The sequence below is a fragment of the Caretta caretta genome, chromosome 22 (genome assembly GCF_965140235.1).
Source record: "Caretta caretta isolate rCarCar2 chromosome 22, rCarCar1.hap1, whole genome shotgun sequence".
Lineage (NCBI taxonomy): Eukaryota > Metazoa > Chordata > Testudines > Cheloniidae > Caretta > Caretta caretta.
In genome coordinates this window covers 11,460,437-11,478,090 of record NC_134227.1, presented here as the reverse complement: position 1 = coordinate 11,478,090, position 17,654 = coordinate 11,460,437, and the positions used below count along the sequence as shown (strand labels likewise).

Genomic DNA, 17,654 nt, shown 5'->3' with positions numbered 1-17,654 from the left:
CGTTTAGTTAATTACATTGCACCTCCTGACTCTTGCCGCTCCCTGCAGTTTCAGTTGATTGTGGTATTCTTCACTTCATACCCTTAGGTACTGTTCAGTGTTGCTGTTAAACAGCTCTCTCATTCCACCCCAGAAGTGGCTGCATTATCAGCAATGACTGATCTCTACACACAGTCTGTGAAGTGCCTGGGGATCCTTGGGGATGAAAGTCATTTTGTACGTTATTTATGTATGAACGTTGCAAAGTACATCAGAGGCTCCGTGTTGTGACAACATTTCCGATCCACTGAATGTTGGGATGCAAGCGAGACTCCCATCATGGCCACTGATTTACATGTGTGCATTGGTGAGTCTTACTAATTTTCGAAACAAATGGTGCTTCTGCTCCTCCCATGCAAATCACTGGCCCAGGAAAGGCTGTGAGCACTGCGAGCTGTTTATTCCCCACTGAGGCAAAGAACTTGGCGCGTTCCATTCTACGGGATACTGTTCACTCCAGCTACAGCTGAGATTGTTAAACTCACAGAGCCAAATTCTGGTCTCAGCTGCTGGTGTAAATCTGTAGCAGTTCTGCTAACTTCAGAGCGGCTCTGGATTGGCACAGGTATAAGAAAGGGCAGAATTCAGTCCTTATGTCTGACTCTAATCTAATTACATAATTATGCTAAAGTCACTGAGACCGCAAAGTGTAATTTGCCTGGGATGAGAGAAGCCGCTTTCTCTTCCCCAGTTCTCATGCTGTTGTGACATGATTGCATTTTTTTCTCATGAATATGATTCCGTGAGACGGTGCCAAACAGAGGAGGAATTTCAATGCGCCGATAAGATGTTTACATCAACCTAAACATTGCTGGAGCGTTTGACGTATTCAATAACCTCTGGTTCGCCGGTTCGCCCAAGCAGAAGGAACTCCTGAGTGAATGCTTGGCAGCTTTCATAAGTGCTATAGGAACAAATCCCATTCACAAATAATAACACCGGAACCTAACGCCCACACGCGGTTTGGACTAAAGTACCGCAGCACTCAGCGCTTGCTGGAACAAACTCGCCTATTTCCTGCTGTGCTCGTACCTCCCAGGAATCTCTGAGCCAGGAACGCTGACCACCCTTCAGGAGTGGAGAATGTGTTTAAAGAGCACATATTTGAAGCTGAGTGTAAAGGCCAGCAAATACTCCACCATACCATAGAGTGAAGACTTGGGGCCAGATCCTCAGCTAGTCAAAATTAGCGTCGCTCCATTAAAGTCAACAGAATTACATTGATTTTTACCTCTGCTCTCCCCTCCCCCATGTTCATACTGCAATCATACATCCAATAATGTAGATTTTGTATCTTTAAAATGCTTGTAAAGCATGTGTCATGCCCCCTCTAGAGGCTGGTCCACATAGAGATTAATAACCTGCTACTGTTGCTAGCTAAGAGAGTTTTTGCTATACCTCAACTAGCAGAGGCCTGTAGTTTGGAGCTGAAGGCCCTCGGGTCAAACCCCGCTGACCACATGGACATGTGGGTGTTATATACACAGCACTGAGATGGAAAATGTCAAGTTAAAGTGGTTACATTCTGATTGGTTCCTGGCTTTAGTGGACTGGGGCTGGAAAATGAGGGCATGGCTCACGCTATTACTGAGGACACAGACACATCCCTCAGATCATTGACATCCTTCTCCTGAGCAGCTGCAGATGGCAGTGTGTTATTTGCCGTACAGAGGGTCGGCAGTGCTCCAAGCTATAACAAAAGGCAATACCGACATCGACTGAGATGCACCTAGATACACCAGGGGCGGCCAACCTGGGGCTCCGGAGCCACACGCGGCTCTTCAGAGGTTAATATGCGGCTCCCTGTCTAGGCACCGGATCCGGGGCCGGAGCTACAGGCGCTAACTTTCCAGTGTGCCGGGGGGTGCTCACTGCTCAACCCCCGACTCTGCCACAGCTCCTGCCCCCCCTCCGCCCCTTCCCGCCCCCTCCCCTGAGCCTGCCATGCCCTCACTCCTCCCCCCAGAGCCTCCTCCATGCCAAGGAACAGCTGATCAGGAGGTGCAGGGAGGGAGGGGGAGCGGCGGGGCTGCCGATGGGCGGGAAGCACTAGGAGCGGGGGCCGGGGGGCGGGGGGGAGCTGATGGGGGGCTGCTGACATATTACTGTGGCTCTTTGGCAATGTACATTCATAAATTCTGGCTCCTTCTCAGGCTCAGGTTGGCCCCCCCGATCTAGGGGATCTGATTTTCCCTGGTCTTGCACCTTGGTTATAATTTAAACCAGTACAGAACAGGTGTAAGAATTTTATGCCCCCTCTGGGCTGGTGTAAATGACTGCCCAATGCGCAGGGCAATGGAAAATGCGGCCCATGGAGCGTATTGAGGATGTTTGTTAGGTGCCCCCTTTAGACGCTGTAGAAGTTGTCAGGAAGGTTGTATTGCTTCGTCCCTAGTGCCCGGGACTTAATAGAACCCTAACTAGCGGCCCCTGCGAAGGAACAGAAAGTGGCAGGCTTCACGCTGTATACTTTGGACCCAAGGGTTTAACCCTCTGGTTGCCCGCCTGCCTTTCTCCTTTCAGAACCACATTCTGACCCTGATGTCAGTGGCCGCTCGGATCTACCAGCACCCTACCCTGAAGAACTCCGTCAGTTTGGTGGTGGTGAAGGTGCTGGTTGTGGAGGATGAGAAGGCCGGGCCGGAAGTGTCCGATAATGGAGGGCTCACGCTGCGCAACTTTTGCAACTGGCAACAGAGCTTCAACCCCGCGAGTGACCGTCACCCAGAGCACTATGACACTGCCGTCCTGCTGACTAGACAGGTCTGTAGTCTCAGCCGCTGACAGACCAGAATCCATATGGGATTTACCTTGGCCATGGCCTGGAGCATAGAGGGAGATAAGGAGGGGGCAGAACTATACCTCTCCAGTCCAATATTCTAACAGTGCTAGGTGCTGTACATACACCTACTAAGAGATGGTCCCTTCTCCAAGGCTCTTACATTCTATTTAGAGTGTAGACTGTTATTTCCACATCCGTGGTGGGGAACTGAGACCCGGAGAGATGACATGACTTTGTCCAAGGTAACACAGGGACCCTGAGGCAGAGCTGGGAGTTTAAGCTAGATCTCCTGATTCCCACTCCAGTGCTTACTCATAAAGCTGTCCTTCCTCTCCATTAAATATTTTCTTTCTGGTCCATCATCAAGTGCCCAGCAAAGGCATCAGAACTTCAGAGAAAAGGAAGAGATGAAAACTCCTTGGAAACTCACTGACCTACAGATCCCATAACAGTGAATTTTAGAAAACCAGCTGCTCGAGGAATCTCACTTAGTAGTCAGTTAATAGGCCACATCTTGTCTTACTTATTTTCATATCACAGAACCATGGGATTTATAGACAGCAATGATCTAGGAGTTCATTTTATCTATGCCTCAAGCATGAGAGAGCTTGGTAGATTTGAGTCTAACGTGCAGTACCATCTCCTGGCACAAACATACAGACATAGACAGTTCTTTCAGCAATCTATGTAGCAAGACACAGGTTAACATACAAGGAAAAGCTAGAAGTGGGAATAGACCCCAGGGCTCCTGCAGTCCCAGGGAGTGGCATGCTAACGGAACAATCGATAGATCCCTGGTTAGCCATATTCCTACAAATCTATACAGGCCATGAGTCCATAGAATCAGATGGGGACCCATGCTTTCTCTAACTATATTTCCCCTGGTTCCGTTTTCAAACACAGGACTTCTGTGGGCACCAGAGCTGCGACACCCTGGGAGTGGCAGACATTGGCACCATGTGTGACCCGAACAAAAGCTGCTCTGTGATTGAAGATGAGGGTCTCCAGGCTGCCTACACCTTGGCTCATGAACTAGGTAACTCCTTTTGTATGGCACGCTCTCGAGGAACAGCCAGCCGGGCCACTGCAGCAGAATCCATGGCAGGGTCTTTATAGCTCCAGCTTCTCGGCTCTGAAGTCTCTCTCAAGTCAGGGGGGCTGGGAGGGGGCAGTTTAAACTGGAGTGCCAGATCCTCAACTGGTGTACACCATTGTAAACTGGCGTAGCTCCGTTGACTTTAATTATTATTATTTATTATTATTTTATTATAAATGATGTTTATTATATTAGTGTCTAAGGGCCAATCAAGATCAGGGCCCAACTGTGACAGGTACTGCTCAGTGCTCAGAGTGTAGACAGTCCCTGTCCCAAAGAGTTTATCAGCTCAATAAACCAGGCAGACCCAGGGTGGGGGCAGAGGTAATACACCCAAATAGAGCAAACAAGATGATGGCACCAAACGTCTTTTTTTTTTTTTTCCCCTGCAGTCAAGCTATGCCACTTTACCCTAGCTGAGGATCTGGCCCAAGCACTCCAAACCCTTTTCTTTTTATTCACTGTGGTCCTTTGCTCTTGTATTGAACATTCCCTTTTTATGGTGGCACCTGCTTTTGCCTACACCTGGCTGATGCCTGTCCTAGGAGAGGTGCTCCCCTTGGGCTCTCTGTGTGTGGGACTCTCCTGGAAGCAGATGGGGATTCCCCGTTCAAACCCACGACAAGGCTGTCAGCCTGAGAAGGGCGGGAAGTGTCAGAGGCCAGTCGGGATGTACTCAGAGAGGATGTAGGCTAGTGAGGATGGGAGGAGGGAGGAAGATGGCTTGCTAACATTCAGGTGCTCTCCTCTTCCAGGACACGTGCTCAGCATGCCCCATGACGACTCCAAGACCTGTGAGAGGCTCTTTGGGCCCCTGGGAAAACACCACATGATGGCGCCTCTCTTTGTCCACTTGAACAAGACCCTGCCCTGGTCCCCCTGCAGCGCCATGTACCTCACAGAGTTTCTTGACGGGGGACATGGTAGGAATCAATTCAGTACCCACTGGATGGCTGGGGTTATTCCAGACCACGGGGACCCAGACCAGCACAGGTCCTCCAGGGCCAGATTTTCAAACATATTTAGGCCCCTAAGCTGCTGTGGCACTTTTGAAAATCCCATTCGAGCCCATCTGCATCCTTTGGTGCCTATATGCCATTGACAATATGGCCCTATTGATATCCCTGGCTCCTGTTCAGCTGGGTGCACAGACTTCATCTCTAACGGCTCCTAGGCCAGTCCAAGCACCGCGGCAGGTTGGAACACGCAAGCTGTGAAAGGCAGGCAGTGGGCCCTGGCTGACATCTTAGCCAGGCAAAGCCTGAATAGGTCAGAGGCCCCCAAGGTCCCATATCAGTCTTTTACCCACCTGCTTGGCTTATAAGCTCTCCGTCACAGACACCGTGCACTGGGGCGTCCCAGTTATGCTCGGGAAGCAGTGGTGTTGGGGCAGCTTCATGCAGCCAATGGCAGCTGAGGAATTGCTTCACTGGGGGATACTGCCGGCTTAGACGTGACGCCCACTGATCAGGGACAGCATAGAGATAATAAAGTCATCCCTGCTGGACAGCAAAAGAGAATGGAGCTGGCCCCTAGGAGCCCAGGACTATGCCTTAGCTGAATGGTAAACTCCTTCATTTCCAGCCTCACTCTGCTTTGCCCTGTTTGCTGACTAGGTGACTGTCTGCTTGATGCTCCAGCCGAACCCATCGTCCTCCCCACAGACCTTCCAGGCCAGCTCTCCATGTACGACCTGGACCGCCAGTGCCAGCAGATCTTTGGCAAGGAGTTCCGGCACTGCCCAAACACCACTGACGAGGACATCTGTGCACAGCTGTGGTGTAGAATGGACACCAGGGAGCCCCTATGTCACACCAAAAATGGCAGCTTGCCGTGGGCAGACGGTACGCCCTGTGGAGTGGGCAGGCTGTGCTGGGATGGCAGCTGCGTGGCACAAGATGCGAGGAAGCCCCAGGTAACAGAATGGCTGATGGGAAAGAGATGATCTGTCTCTACCTGGGTAAAAGAACTATTCACCACGAATGAGGCTGAAGAGCCGGGCCCTCTGGCATCTGCCCATGATCTTCCTCTCCACAATCATCTTTAAAAAGCAGCTGAGCTTTAGGCATTGCCCAGCCTTGAAGGCCATATTATCATTCTTATGTGTATTGTGGTAGCACTAGGAGCCCAAGTCATGGCACATGAGCCCACGGCGCTAGGTGCTGTATAAACACAGAACAAAAAGAGAGCATCTGCCACAAATAGTTTGTTATCTAAGTAGAGTTAATACTTAGCACTTGCATACATGATTGCTCCCAAGAGCCAGGGAAGTCTTGTTAACCCCAGGTGGGGAACCTAAGGCAATGAGCCGACGTGACTTGCCCAAGGCCACATGGCAACTCACTAGCAGAGATGGGATTAAAACCTTGAAGTCTTGACTCCCAGCCTTGTGCTCAGACTGCTAGACCCTACTTCCTCATTGCCTACATCCAAGGAGGGTGAACTCAAACACAAAACAATTTCTGCCCGGCTCTCAAGGAAGAGACAAGATGAGCAAATATTCTGGGTGTGAGTGTTAACTGCTGATAGTGTCGATGGCCCTGATCCTGTAATCCAGTCTGTTAATGTGGATCCCTGTGGATCAGGTTTATGCCAATTAGAATTGGGCTCCTAGACATCTGGTAATTTATAAATGAAGCACCTCATGTTACAAAATTGGGGGGGGGGGGAGGCGGTTCCCTTATCCTAGTCCGTCCTAACCTGTATCCAGGAAGGGCTCATATCTTTTGATTTACCTGGTTTTCTTGTGAATATCTCCTCTGATGGCATGTTACACTGAGAGATTTTTTATTTCAGCCTGTGCTGGGTAAGGCCAGCTCATAGATTAACTCTGCAGTGAATTGCATTATGGTTTGCGCTGGTCTGAACTCGACAGAGCAGATTGTCCTTGTGCCATTGAGTCATTTTCTTTCCCCGCTGGGAACGTACAGGGAGATCAGCTACGTCTGAATCAGGCCCCAGTGCAGCAAAGTATTTAAACATGCGCTTAACTGTAAGCACTTGAATAGGTTCATTAAAGTTGATGGTGCTTAAAGATAAGCAGGTGCATAAGTGCTTTGATAGATCAGGGCCCCCGTCAGCACTGTTAGGCAGCAACATATGGGGTCATTTCACTGGTGCTGTAGTCCTTTATTTGCCCTCCATATTTACATGACAGGATCAATGTCAGGATAAAAATCACAAGGCTGAGTCATAATTCACAACCGCTTTCCTCTGGTGTGATTCCTCTGGCCTTCATGACCTTGCTACTGAGTACAGAGGCTAAGAACTGAGGAGAGAACACCTCTCCTAGTGTGCCAAAGTATCGGCTCTTTACTCCTTTAACTGTGAGTTTCCTGTCCTTTGTGGGCTCCTGCTGCAATCATAATGATCTTTTAATGTGCAAACAATCATATTTGTGTTCCCCCCTACCCCGCCCCCCTTGCTGCTCGCTGTTTGCTTTCTGCACGTCACTCAGCTGGCACGAGGGACGTGGACTGCTCCGTTTCGCTTGGGCACCACAGGCTTGTTCCCTGTCTGGGTCTCCCGTGATGCTGCAAGGTTTGGGTTGCAAATGTCACAGGGGATGTTTAAACCTCAGCCAGAGCATGTGGCTTGGCTGCATTTTTTTAAAAAATATTTTGACCTCCATCGGGTTTTGTAGAACACCTTTTTGTCATATTTATCTATTTAGAAATGAACGCTGCCAGCGACCCCGGGCGACAGCAACACACCGCCTGACAGACAAACACACTGTAACATAACTTCTAGGCCATTAACAGCCTGCCACCATAAGCAGCCACGTCCCTTAGGCACTTAGGCTTGCCTGTATAGGCTGAGATTGTCCATCTTTGGTACTCAGAACCCTTTTGAACATCCCACAAATGGCCTCTCTAGTGAGTAGTGCATTGGACTGGGACTCAGGAGACCTGGCTTCTATTCCTGGCTTGGCCACTGGCCTAATGCTTGGGCAAGTCACTTCCCTCCCCGTGCCTTGGTTTCCCCATGTGTATAATGGAGATGATACTGATCTGCTTTGTAAAGCACTTTGAGATCTACTGCTGAAAAGCGCTAGATAAGAGCAAAAGATTATTACTGATTTATTTCATTGCCGTAACAAGGGCCTTCTGTAACAGAATCCTTTGCAATGTCTTGCAGCCCGTGGTGGATGGGAACTGGGGCCCCTGGAGCCCGTGGGGAGCCTGTTCCAGGACGTGCGGAGGAGGAGTGCACTTCTCGTACCGGGACTGCAATGATCCTGCACCTCAGAACGGTGGAAAATACTGCGAGGGTCAGAGAGCCAAATATCAGTCATGCCGCACAGAGGAATGCCCGCTGGATGGTAATCCGCTGTTTGCAAGTCACACTACCCTCCACACAATATCCCTGGCTCCGTCTGCAGACGCTCCAGAGAGAACGGCCGGATTTCCCAGTGCAGGAGTGAAAGGAGCCATTGTACAGCTATCGATATAATTTAGGAGGCATTATGGATGGCAGCAGCCTGTCTGCTGAGATCTGACTGCCAGGCACTGCATAGCGTAATGTTAGGGAGACAGGGAGGGCTCTGTCTGCCACTGAGACAATCAGAGTATCCCTCACCCAGCTTCTGGAGGCAGCTCACGGCCTCCCATCCCACACTTACCATCAGGCTTATTCATCAAAACCACCCCTTCCCCAGTCACCACTTCCCCAAGAGCCATTGGCAGGTTAACTGGCCACAGTCTTCTGGTAGGGGTATCCACCCAGCTACCAGCTCCCACAGGGTCTACTGGTGAGACTTGCAGTGTGTATGCACAGATAAGCAGCAAGCATAGCTCACTGACTGGATGGATGCCATTTGTAAGACTTCAGGCAAGTGATTCATTGCCCTTAGGTTGCTGTCGGGTCACATTTCCCCTTCCTTTCAGGGAAGAGCTTTAGAGAGCAGCAGTGCGAAAAGTACAACAGCTACAACTTCACAGATCTGGATGGGAATCTGCTGGAGTGGCTCCCCAAGTATTCAGGGGTGTCCCCCCGGGACCGTTGCAAGCTCTTTTGCCGAGCCAGAGGGAGGAGCGAATTCAAAGTATTTGAGGCCAAAGTAAGACACTTGCCTTTAATTATTATTGTCCTTGCCTGGAATATAATTGAATGAAAGGCCCCAGCTGGGGTCATGGAACTGTCTCATTATTGTCTGCTTCTTATGGCCCAGGTGATCGATGGGACATTGTGTGGGCCAGAGACCCTCTCCATCTGTGTCCACGGGCAGTGCATCAAAGCTGGCTGTGACCACGTGGTTGGCTCCTCCAAGAAGCTCGACAAGTGTGGGGTGTGCGGTGGCAATGGGTCAACATGCAGGAAAATATCTGGCTCACTCAACAGATCCAAGTAAGTCCTGGGAAGGTTGAAGCCTGGTATTCCAGGGTGTGTTGGAAGGACATGATCGTAGCGTAAAGGTGCACCAAGTGAGAGAGGGTTGTCTCTCCTGGGGATGTTTTTGGAGCAGCAGCTTTCACCTCATAATGGTCCTGATACTCACTCAGCCCCTGGCAGGATCAAACCCCCAAACAACCTGCAAACTCTGGACAGATGCTCTCAGAGGTCCTGATTTTCCATCGTTCCGGCTAATGGGAGCTTTGCAGGATCAAGCCCAGTGAAAAAAGGGGTTTAATCATAAAACATAGTCACTGTTTCCAAGGCTCTTTCCCAAGGGGCCAAACACTAGACTTCAGTGGAGCTCCACTGATCTACAGTAGCTCAGGATCCAGCCTCTGAACCGATTCTTCACTCAGTTACACCTCTGCAACCTCACTGACATTAATACATTCACACAGGGTGTAGCCGAGCAAAGAATACCCCCACACATTACTAAAAGCATATCTCCTTACACAGACGACCAGCAGCATGTCAGATGTTGACAATTATTTCAGATTTAATCATCTAGGTTACTCTTCCCCATTTGTTTTAATTTTTACTCTTGAAACAGCTTGGATAGTGAACCCAGACCCGGTCAGACTAACATTTTGTCCCTTGTCCGTTACACTTTCTGATTCTTATGTGCTATCTAAGTGCTGCAATGTTGTGGATGCCAAAATTGCAGGAAAAACTTTAAATATATTTTTTTAAAAATACCTCTTAACATTAACTTTTAAAGGTATCATGATATTATTAAGGTTGCAAAAACAATTCTCTCTCTCTCTCTCTCTCTCTCTCTCTCTCACACACACACACAAGTTTAGACTCTAAACTACCTGTTAGTCAGGCAGATTCTGATCTACTTTGCACCAGTATAAATCAGGCGTAACTCTGTTGGTTTCCATAACGTTAACCTGGATTTACACTAGTGTAAATGAGCTCCGAATCCAGTCAAGTGACCCTGTTCTGTTCGTTATCTCTGCCTCAAACTCCATGAAACTTCTGCAAAGTTTATTCCTTATGTAACCCAATCAGTGCCTGTTGCTTTCAACATTATCTGGTGCCACTGGCATGGGCTTGGTGCTCTACCAAGCACACAAAGTCAGTCCTTGCCCTGAGCGGAGAGGTTGAATTTCACCTGCGTGCAGTGGGCCAGCACAAGACCTATGCAATGCTTGCATGGCTCAATGATCTCATGCTGGCCTGACACGCTGGTGAGTTTTGTTGTCTGGGCCAGAGCTTAAAGAGGGTATAAATCAGTGTATTGCCACTAACATCAATAGAACTGTGGCAACTGACACCATCCGAAGAGCTGGCCCTGTGTGCTTAAAGGTTAAACTTCAAGCAGAATAATGCTAGCCAACAGAGCCCAATATAAAAGGCTTCTTGGAAAGAGAGTAACAAAGGGCTGAGATATCAAATTCCATGTGGCGAGATTACTCCCAAAGTCCAATTAGATTTCCTAAATGGTTTCCTTCCAGGGAACACAATGAATGGAACTTCCATTTGCCAATGAATTGTTTGTGGTTGACTAAAGAGAGATTAACGTGGTAATGACAGCCAAAAGGATTTAATCTACAAGAGATCCTATTAAGATCAGGGTTAAGGATGCCAGCGCGACGGAAAGCAGAATTCGACCCTAAGGCTTTGTTCCAAAATACTCTACGCATAATTGCCAGCCACAACGCAAGCCCTTGAAATGCCATGTGTGAATATTCCTGTCGGTTACAGGTGCTGACTTGTGCCAAGTGCTGGATTCTAGTGTGTTGCCTCATACCTGTCACAGATGATCATTATTGTTTGCTGAGCACAGACAATGTACAAGGCACAATGACAGAGTGTCCCTGACTTAAAGGCCTTTTAGTCCACAGCCATGACTCAGTGCTCACACTGCAGTCCCTAGGCCCCTGTGTACTCCAGGATTCGACAGCAACACAATTTGCCCTGGAATCCAGCCCAGCGGCAAAACTGCACTCCAGAATCTTGTTTCCTTTTTTTTAAAACCCAGTTGCTGTCTCTGATGGTTGCAAAGAAAACCAGATAGCTCAGTGGTTTGAGCATTGGTCTGCTAAACCCAGGCTTGTGAATTCAATTCTTGAGGGGGCCATTTAGGGATCTGGGGCAAAAATTGGGGATTGGTCCTGCTTTGAGTAGGGGGTTGGACTAGATGACCTCCTAAGGTCCCTTCCAACCCTGATATTCTATGAACCAAGTGCAACCAATGCAGAGATACCTGCCTGAATCTGCAGACGGCCTGGAAAAATAGCTCAGACAGGTGTGAACTGCCCTCCTCGTCTCACAGGAGATGTTAACTCTGAAACCTAAAGAGGACAATATAAATATCAGTAACTGCTGATTGTTTTAGCAGAAACATCCAGCCAGTGTTCTTATCCTCCAGCTCCAAACTGTCACTGATCCCTCCCCAGGTATCAAAATCCCCAGCTGCCTCATACCCAGCTGTCAAAACTCTCCTCTGTGTCCGTGATGAGGTCCCAATACGGATCTGAGCTTTCAGTACAAAACTCTGCAGCCCCATTGCAATGTAAAAATTTAGGGGCAGTGTCAAATAAAGGAAATTTCATATCAAAATAAATAATTGATTGCACGGCCCATTTTCACATTTTGTTCAGAAAAACCCTCCTGTTTAACTTTTTATCAGAGGCTGTCGCAGAATTTCCTGGCCACAGCACTGGAGTGCTGATTAGGTCAAGCTTGTCATGGGCAATATGCTATCCCGTCCCTGTACTAATTTGTTTGTAAGTTCAGGACGACAACCATCTCCTCTTGATTCATGCAGGTATGGATATAATGACATTGTCACGATCCCTGCTGGAGCTACCAACATTGACATCAAACAACGCAGCCACCGAGGGGTCCGACACGATGGAAACTACCTGGCTTTGAGAACCCTGGACGGCAAGTACCTCCTGAATGGAGACTTTGCCATTTCAGCCATGGAGCAAGACCTCCTGGTGAAGGGGACAATCCTGAAGTACAGCGGCTCTCTGACAACCTTGGAGCGGCTCCAGAGCTTCCAGCAGCTTCCGGAATCTCTCACCGTCCAACTGCTGACCGTCTCCAGTGAGGTCTTCCCGCCCAAAGTGAAGTACACTTTCTTCATCCCCAAGGACGTCCCCTTTAGCAAGCAGAAGGTCAAGGAGAAGAAATCCGCCAACATCATCCAGCCCATGCTGACCTCGCAGTGGGTTATGGGAGACTGGTCCGAGTGCTCCAAAACCTGCGGCTCTGGCTGGCAGAGGCGAACGGTGGAATGCCGGGATGTGGAGGGCCAGGCCTCTGCCACCTGCGACAAGGCTCTGAAGCCTGAGGACATCAAGCCCTGCGGTGACCTCCCGTGCCCCATCTGGCGCGTCGGCCCCTGGTCGCCGTGCTCCCGAACTTGCGGCGAGGGAGTGCGGACACGGAGCGCCACCTGCATTGACTATGAAGGAAAGATTGTAGCCCCTGAGAAATGCAGCTCGCCCCCACCCCAGACGGCGACGGCTGCCTGTGTACTGCAAGAATGCTGAGCCTGGGCAGGCCTAGTGCATCGGAGACGCATAACGTAGCCACCTATTAACCAGACCAGACCTGGCTTGGCAAGTCAAGCAGGGACGTAGGTTTAAAAGTGAACGTGCACTAATTGACCTGAGCAGGCCCCCGGGGGGCAGACCTGCTTGGAAGACTCTTTTCTGGTTTCATCCCCTGCCAATAGACATCTACCTCAAGGGGAGGGGGGGAGGAAATAGCCCGGGGGAAGGGAGGAGTCATGTGATTTATTTTTACCGGTCAATGGCAGATGAATTTTAATTTAAGGAGAGAGTCATATTCTAGGCTATTTCCCAAAAGAACGACCTGAGTTTCAGCCATGCCCACCCACTCTCCATTATTTACCATATGTGGCCTGAGAGACTCATCTGCAGGGAGGCTGAGGGGTAGGATAGCTGCACCACCTGGCTTGAAGGGGTTTCCATTACATTCAGGGTTCACAATTTGGTTCAATGGCTCTCAGCACCCCCACTATACAAATTGTTCCAGCACCCCTGAGTTTAACAAAGATTTTTTAAAAAAAAAACCTGTGTGGGACAAAGGGCCTGATCCTGCCACCATTACTCAGGTACAATTCCCATGTTCTTCGGTGAAGACTGTGAGAGCAGAAGCCTAAAACGTGACCTTCTACTAATTTGGTAAATTCCAGTAGTGGTGTTCGGACCCAGGGCTTTGGTTCAGCCCGTTTGAAGCTGGGCCCCTTTGCAAAACTTCTGTTGTGGATTGTGGCTCCGATTTCGGTCCCCTTTATCCCAACGTTTGGGGGTGTTTGGATCCAGGGGGCTTGTTCAGGGCCATCTCTTTTCTTAGATGGTTATATATGGCTGTCCACCATCTGGACAGATGGAAGGAGAGGGGACAAAGTCGGTCCATCAGTGGTGCACACTGCAGTGGAAGCCCTGTGAAAAGTCAACCTGCAAAGTCAAATCCAGCATTGCACATGCCCATCTGAATCTTTCCGACTTGTCTCTCTCAGTTAGCCTGCACAGACAACCAATGAACTGTTGCAGGAGGCATAGCACTGTGAGCAGGGGACTGAGCTCCAGCTCCTCCTGAGCCTAAAGGACACTCATTCCTTTATGCGGCCTTAGGTGAGTCACTTAACCTCAACTTCCTCAGCTGTAAAATGGGGTTATTGGCACTACCCTGATTAACAAGATGTCATGAGGATTAGCTGATGTTTGTACAGTGCTTTGAAGAGTGAAATATTTATTGCATGATATAAGCTAGATGCTGCATCTCAACTATGCCTTGCCTCCTGACCAGGAGGGTGCGAGCTAGTGTTTCCTTGCGCATAGAAACCCTCCCTGGTTTACAGTCAATTCTCCCACTACTTTGCCCTAGTGTTGTTCTCCATCTGACCAGTCCTGACTAGAACATCTAAAACAGCTTCTCCCAAGGCTGGAGTCTTTTCTTTTTTTTCCCCAGCAGGGATTGCCACCAGAGCTAAGTAATGTAGCCAGCTCTTCTCTCTCTGACCCAGATGTTGTCTGTCCCTAGTGCAGACATCTGGCCAGTCTCTGAACTTTCACCTTTCGAAGCAAGCGCCCTGTGCTACGCATCCGGTGAGACTGATCAGAGCTATTAGCAGCCTCTGGCTTTAGGGAAAATGTGCAAATTTACTTTTCATCAAAGTTTCTCAATAGGGGATCCTCATATTACCCAGAAGTTCCCTTTTCTTATGCCCCTACCCTGGGGACTCTTGAGCATCTTTCTCTCTTTTGATGCTCTCTCTCTGTCTCGCATGTGTACGGCTTCCATTTAATTGTTGGAAACAAACCACAGAGAACTAAAAAGGTCTCCATTTGTCTGTCTCTCTCTCTCTCTCTGCCTGTCTCATGTGTGTCCTTTTCTAATTAGGGCTGGGTGACCCTCCTGGAGGATAAGATTCTGTGATCATTGAAAACTATTCGGTGGAGGGGAAGGGTTCTAAAATCTATTGACCCTATTTTCCCTGTATTTTAATTCTAGGTTTTGCTAGCTCAAGCAAAGTCCGTACTATAGGGAGGGACATGCCAGCATTTCCCCATCAGAATAGTGGTGAGAGCAGATTACTAGGAGGCAGGATTCCCCGGTTCTGTTCCTGGCTTTGCAGCTGCTTTCTGACCTTGGGGAAATCACGTCTGTTCTCTGTACCTGTGACTATGTCTACACAGTGACACCGAGCCTAGGTCGATTGACTCAGCCTCACAGGGATTGGCTGTGGGGCTGCAAATAGCAACGTAGAGGTTTGGGCTCGGGCTGGAGCCCAGGCTCTAAGATCCACCCCCATTGCAGGGTCCCTGAGCCTGGGCTCCACCCTGAGCCTGAATGTCTACGCTGCAATTTTTAGCCCTGTGAGCCCAAGTGAGCTGACACAGGCTAGCTGCAGTCATGCTGTAGGTCTTCTATCTGTATAGGAGCAGCCTGGCCAAAGTCAGCTCCTTAAAGGTCAGCAAAGTATTGTTACAGAATGGGAGTGTTTGATGAGGCCCGACGGAAGCTATTTCAACCACAGATGTCAGCACTGAGGGCGCACTGTGTGGTGGGCGGCTGCAAGCCCTTGTAAGAGCCATTCGTTTATTTTTTTTTTTTTTCGCTGTTGTTATTATTCCAAAAATTGACTCCTGCATCTTTGACTTGCTGCTCCTCCTGGGGCTGGCACTGCATGCAGAATGTGCTCTGGCAACCTCATTATGGGGGGTGCCCCAAGACAACATCCACAGTGGGGTCCCTCTTTTTTTTCCTGCAGTCGGTGACCTTTCAAACTAAAGCTGCTACGTGAAGTGTGCTAGGGGGCTCCCCGACCTTTACCCACTCCCTGAGTAGACCAGTGTTAACATTCTGCTAGCTTGGCCCACGTGAAAGGGCCCCATTAAACAGCCACGCCAAGGAAAAAGGTAAGGGGATTGACCCTTCCACCTTCGAATGGAGTTGGGATAGTGAAAGAGAAGTCAGTTTTGTTAATCTTGAATAAAGAAAAGTCTGGCTGCTGGGTGCACTGTATTTAATATAAGGGGCAGCAGGAATAGGAGAAGTGCGAAAACAAACATTTTGGTTCTTCAATTAAACTCTAGTCCTTTCTTTCAGGAAATCTAGCTAGCTCGTGCAAAGGTGTGTGGTTAAATTCTCTGGCTGCATTTGAATATTTCAACCAGTATCTCAATACTGGGCGGAACCAAAATCCCAGATCTGAAAGCTCCTGATTTAGGGGTTCAAAATCCAGATCCAAAAGCATGGCCTATTCAACCTTGAGGTTTGGATCTAGACCCTTACAGAGAGAGGTTTGAGCTTTAAACTCTTACCAGAAGCTGGAGTAAGGAGGGTTGGTTCCTACCCACCTCTTAATAAGAACTGACCCAAACCTGGGCCCCAAACCTGAGCTGAACCCAGAGAGAACCTTAGCACCGCTGCGTCTGCATTTCTAGGTTCTGGGTGCAGATGTGCCAAAATAGCATGAGAACGGCTGTTTGGACCAGGAATCTTTCCAGAAAGCCTGTCCTCACCAGACATCTAGCTTAATTTTGAAGACCTAGAACATTCAGGCCCTGATCTTCCTCCAGCAGGATATGGATAACTTCCACTGAAGCCCAGTGAAGATATTCTTATCCTGGGGGTCGGCTGGAGGGAAGAGAAGACCCCTGCTGATCTGGTTGTTTCCTTTAATCAAACCACTGAATCTCAAGTTTGCCCTCCTCCAAATATGCTGGGAAATCTTTACAAATCCACATTGGGTTCCTTCAGGACGCAGTGGCTCACACGTTTCTCACCTTCCCTTCACTGATCTGAAAATGTGTATGTAGAACAGGTCATGAACTCAATAGCACTCTCCTCCAATATCATTTTACCGGCATGTTACACAATATATGAAACGGACGGACCCGAGCCAGAGAGTGCACGTCGGGATCCAGACTTTGAAAACGTTCACGGCATAGAGGATCCAGAATTTCTGTTAGGCCCCTTTATGGAGCTAATGGACAGCTGCAAAGTTTGGATCCAGCGCTGAATTTCCCCAGAGTTTGAGGTTCAATTCAGGCCTCTCTAATGAACATACATGGAACGCTGCTCTAGCTCCAGGAATTTAAACCATCTCACACGCTCCAACAAATAGTTGGATGCTGAAGTCATGCTTTCTTGCTTTGGTATTTTTTTCCTTCGTGTGTGAGTGTTTAACTCAAAAGCAACTATGTGTTTTTTCTCCCAAGGCTGTAGCGCCCATTTGAGATAGACTGCAATTTCTGACCTGAGATTTCCCTGAGATTGTGCCAAGAAAAACATATGCGCTAATAATGAAGTCCACCCTGGTGTCAAACAAGCAGAGAGACCTCCTCCATCTGTTTATGTCCATGGCGCAGTTCATTAGCTAGAACTTCTTGCATGTGCAAGTTCCCGGTTACAGACAAATCCCAATCAGCGTGATATTTTTGATTAGCTCCCCAATTACTTTCTAGCTTGGCTTGTGTTCCCCTTAGTCCTAATAATGTGAAAGAGGAATCTTCGTCCCCAGTTCAACAAGGTACTGAAGAGCACATCTGGCTTTAAGCATGTGAGTAGATCTGTGGACTTCAGATGAGTTTAAAGTTAAGCATGGGTTTAAGTGATTCGCTGTATCACGAGGGGGGGAATGCATCTGTGGTATAGAAAGCTCAGTTGAAAAAATACCATGGTGTTTTGCTGTATTGGTCCTTGACCAATACAGCAAAACACCATGGTATTTTTTCAACTGAGCTTTCTATACCACAGATGCATTCCCCCCCTCGTGATACAGCGAATCACTTAAACCTTGATATGGAAGTAACATTATAGCAAGCATTTACACTGGTGCTGTTGTTTTAT

General features: G+C 48.7%; 1 protein-coding gene across 2 annotated transcripts in view; it reads left to right on the top strand.

The window, feature by feature from the left end:
- ADAMTS8 (ADAM metallopeptidase with thrombospondin type 1 motif 8) overlaps positions 1 to 17,407 on the top strand; it is a 30,549-nt gene extending 13,142 nt beyond the window's left edge. For both annotated transcript variants that reach the window (XM_048827549.2, XM_075122179.1), the window contains 8 exons: positions 2,563 to 2,802; positions 3,725 to 3,857; positions 4,673 to 4,840; positions 5,534 to 5,832; positions 8,055 to 8,238; positions 8,804 to 8,976; positions 9,088 to 9,263; positions 12,088 to 17,407. In XM_048827549.2, coding sequence (XP_048683506.2) covers positions 2,563 to 2,802; positions 3,725 to 3,857; positions 4,673 to 4,840; positions 5,534 to 5,832; positions 8,055 to 8,238; positions 8,804 to 8,976; positions 9,088 to 9,263; positions 12,088 to 12,820 — 2,106 coding nt within the window. In that variant the 3' untranslated portion in view covers positions 12,821 to 17,407. The remainder of the gene's footprint in view (positions 1 to 2,562; positions 2,803 to 3,724; positions 3,858 to 4,672; positions 4,841 to 5,533; positions 5,833 to 8,054; positions 8,239 to 8,803; positions 8,977 to 9,087; positions 9,264 to 12,087) is intronic.
- The last annotated feature ends 247 nt before the right edge of the window (positions 17,408 to 17,654 follow it).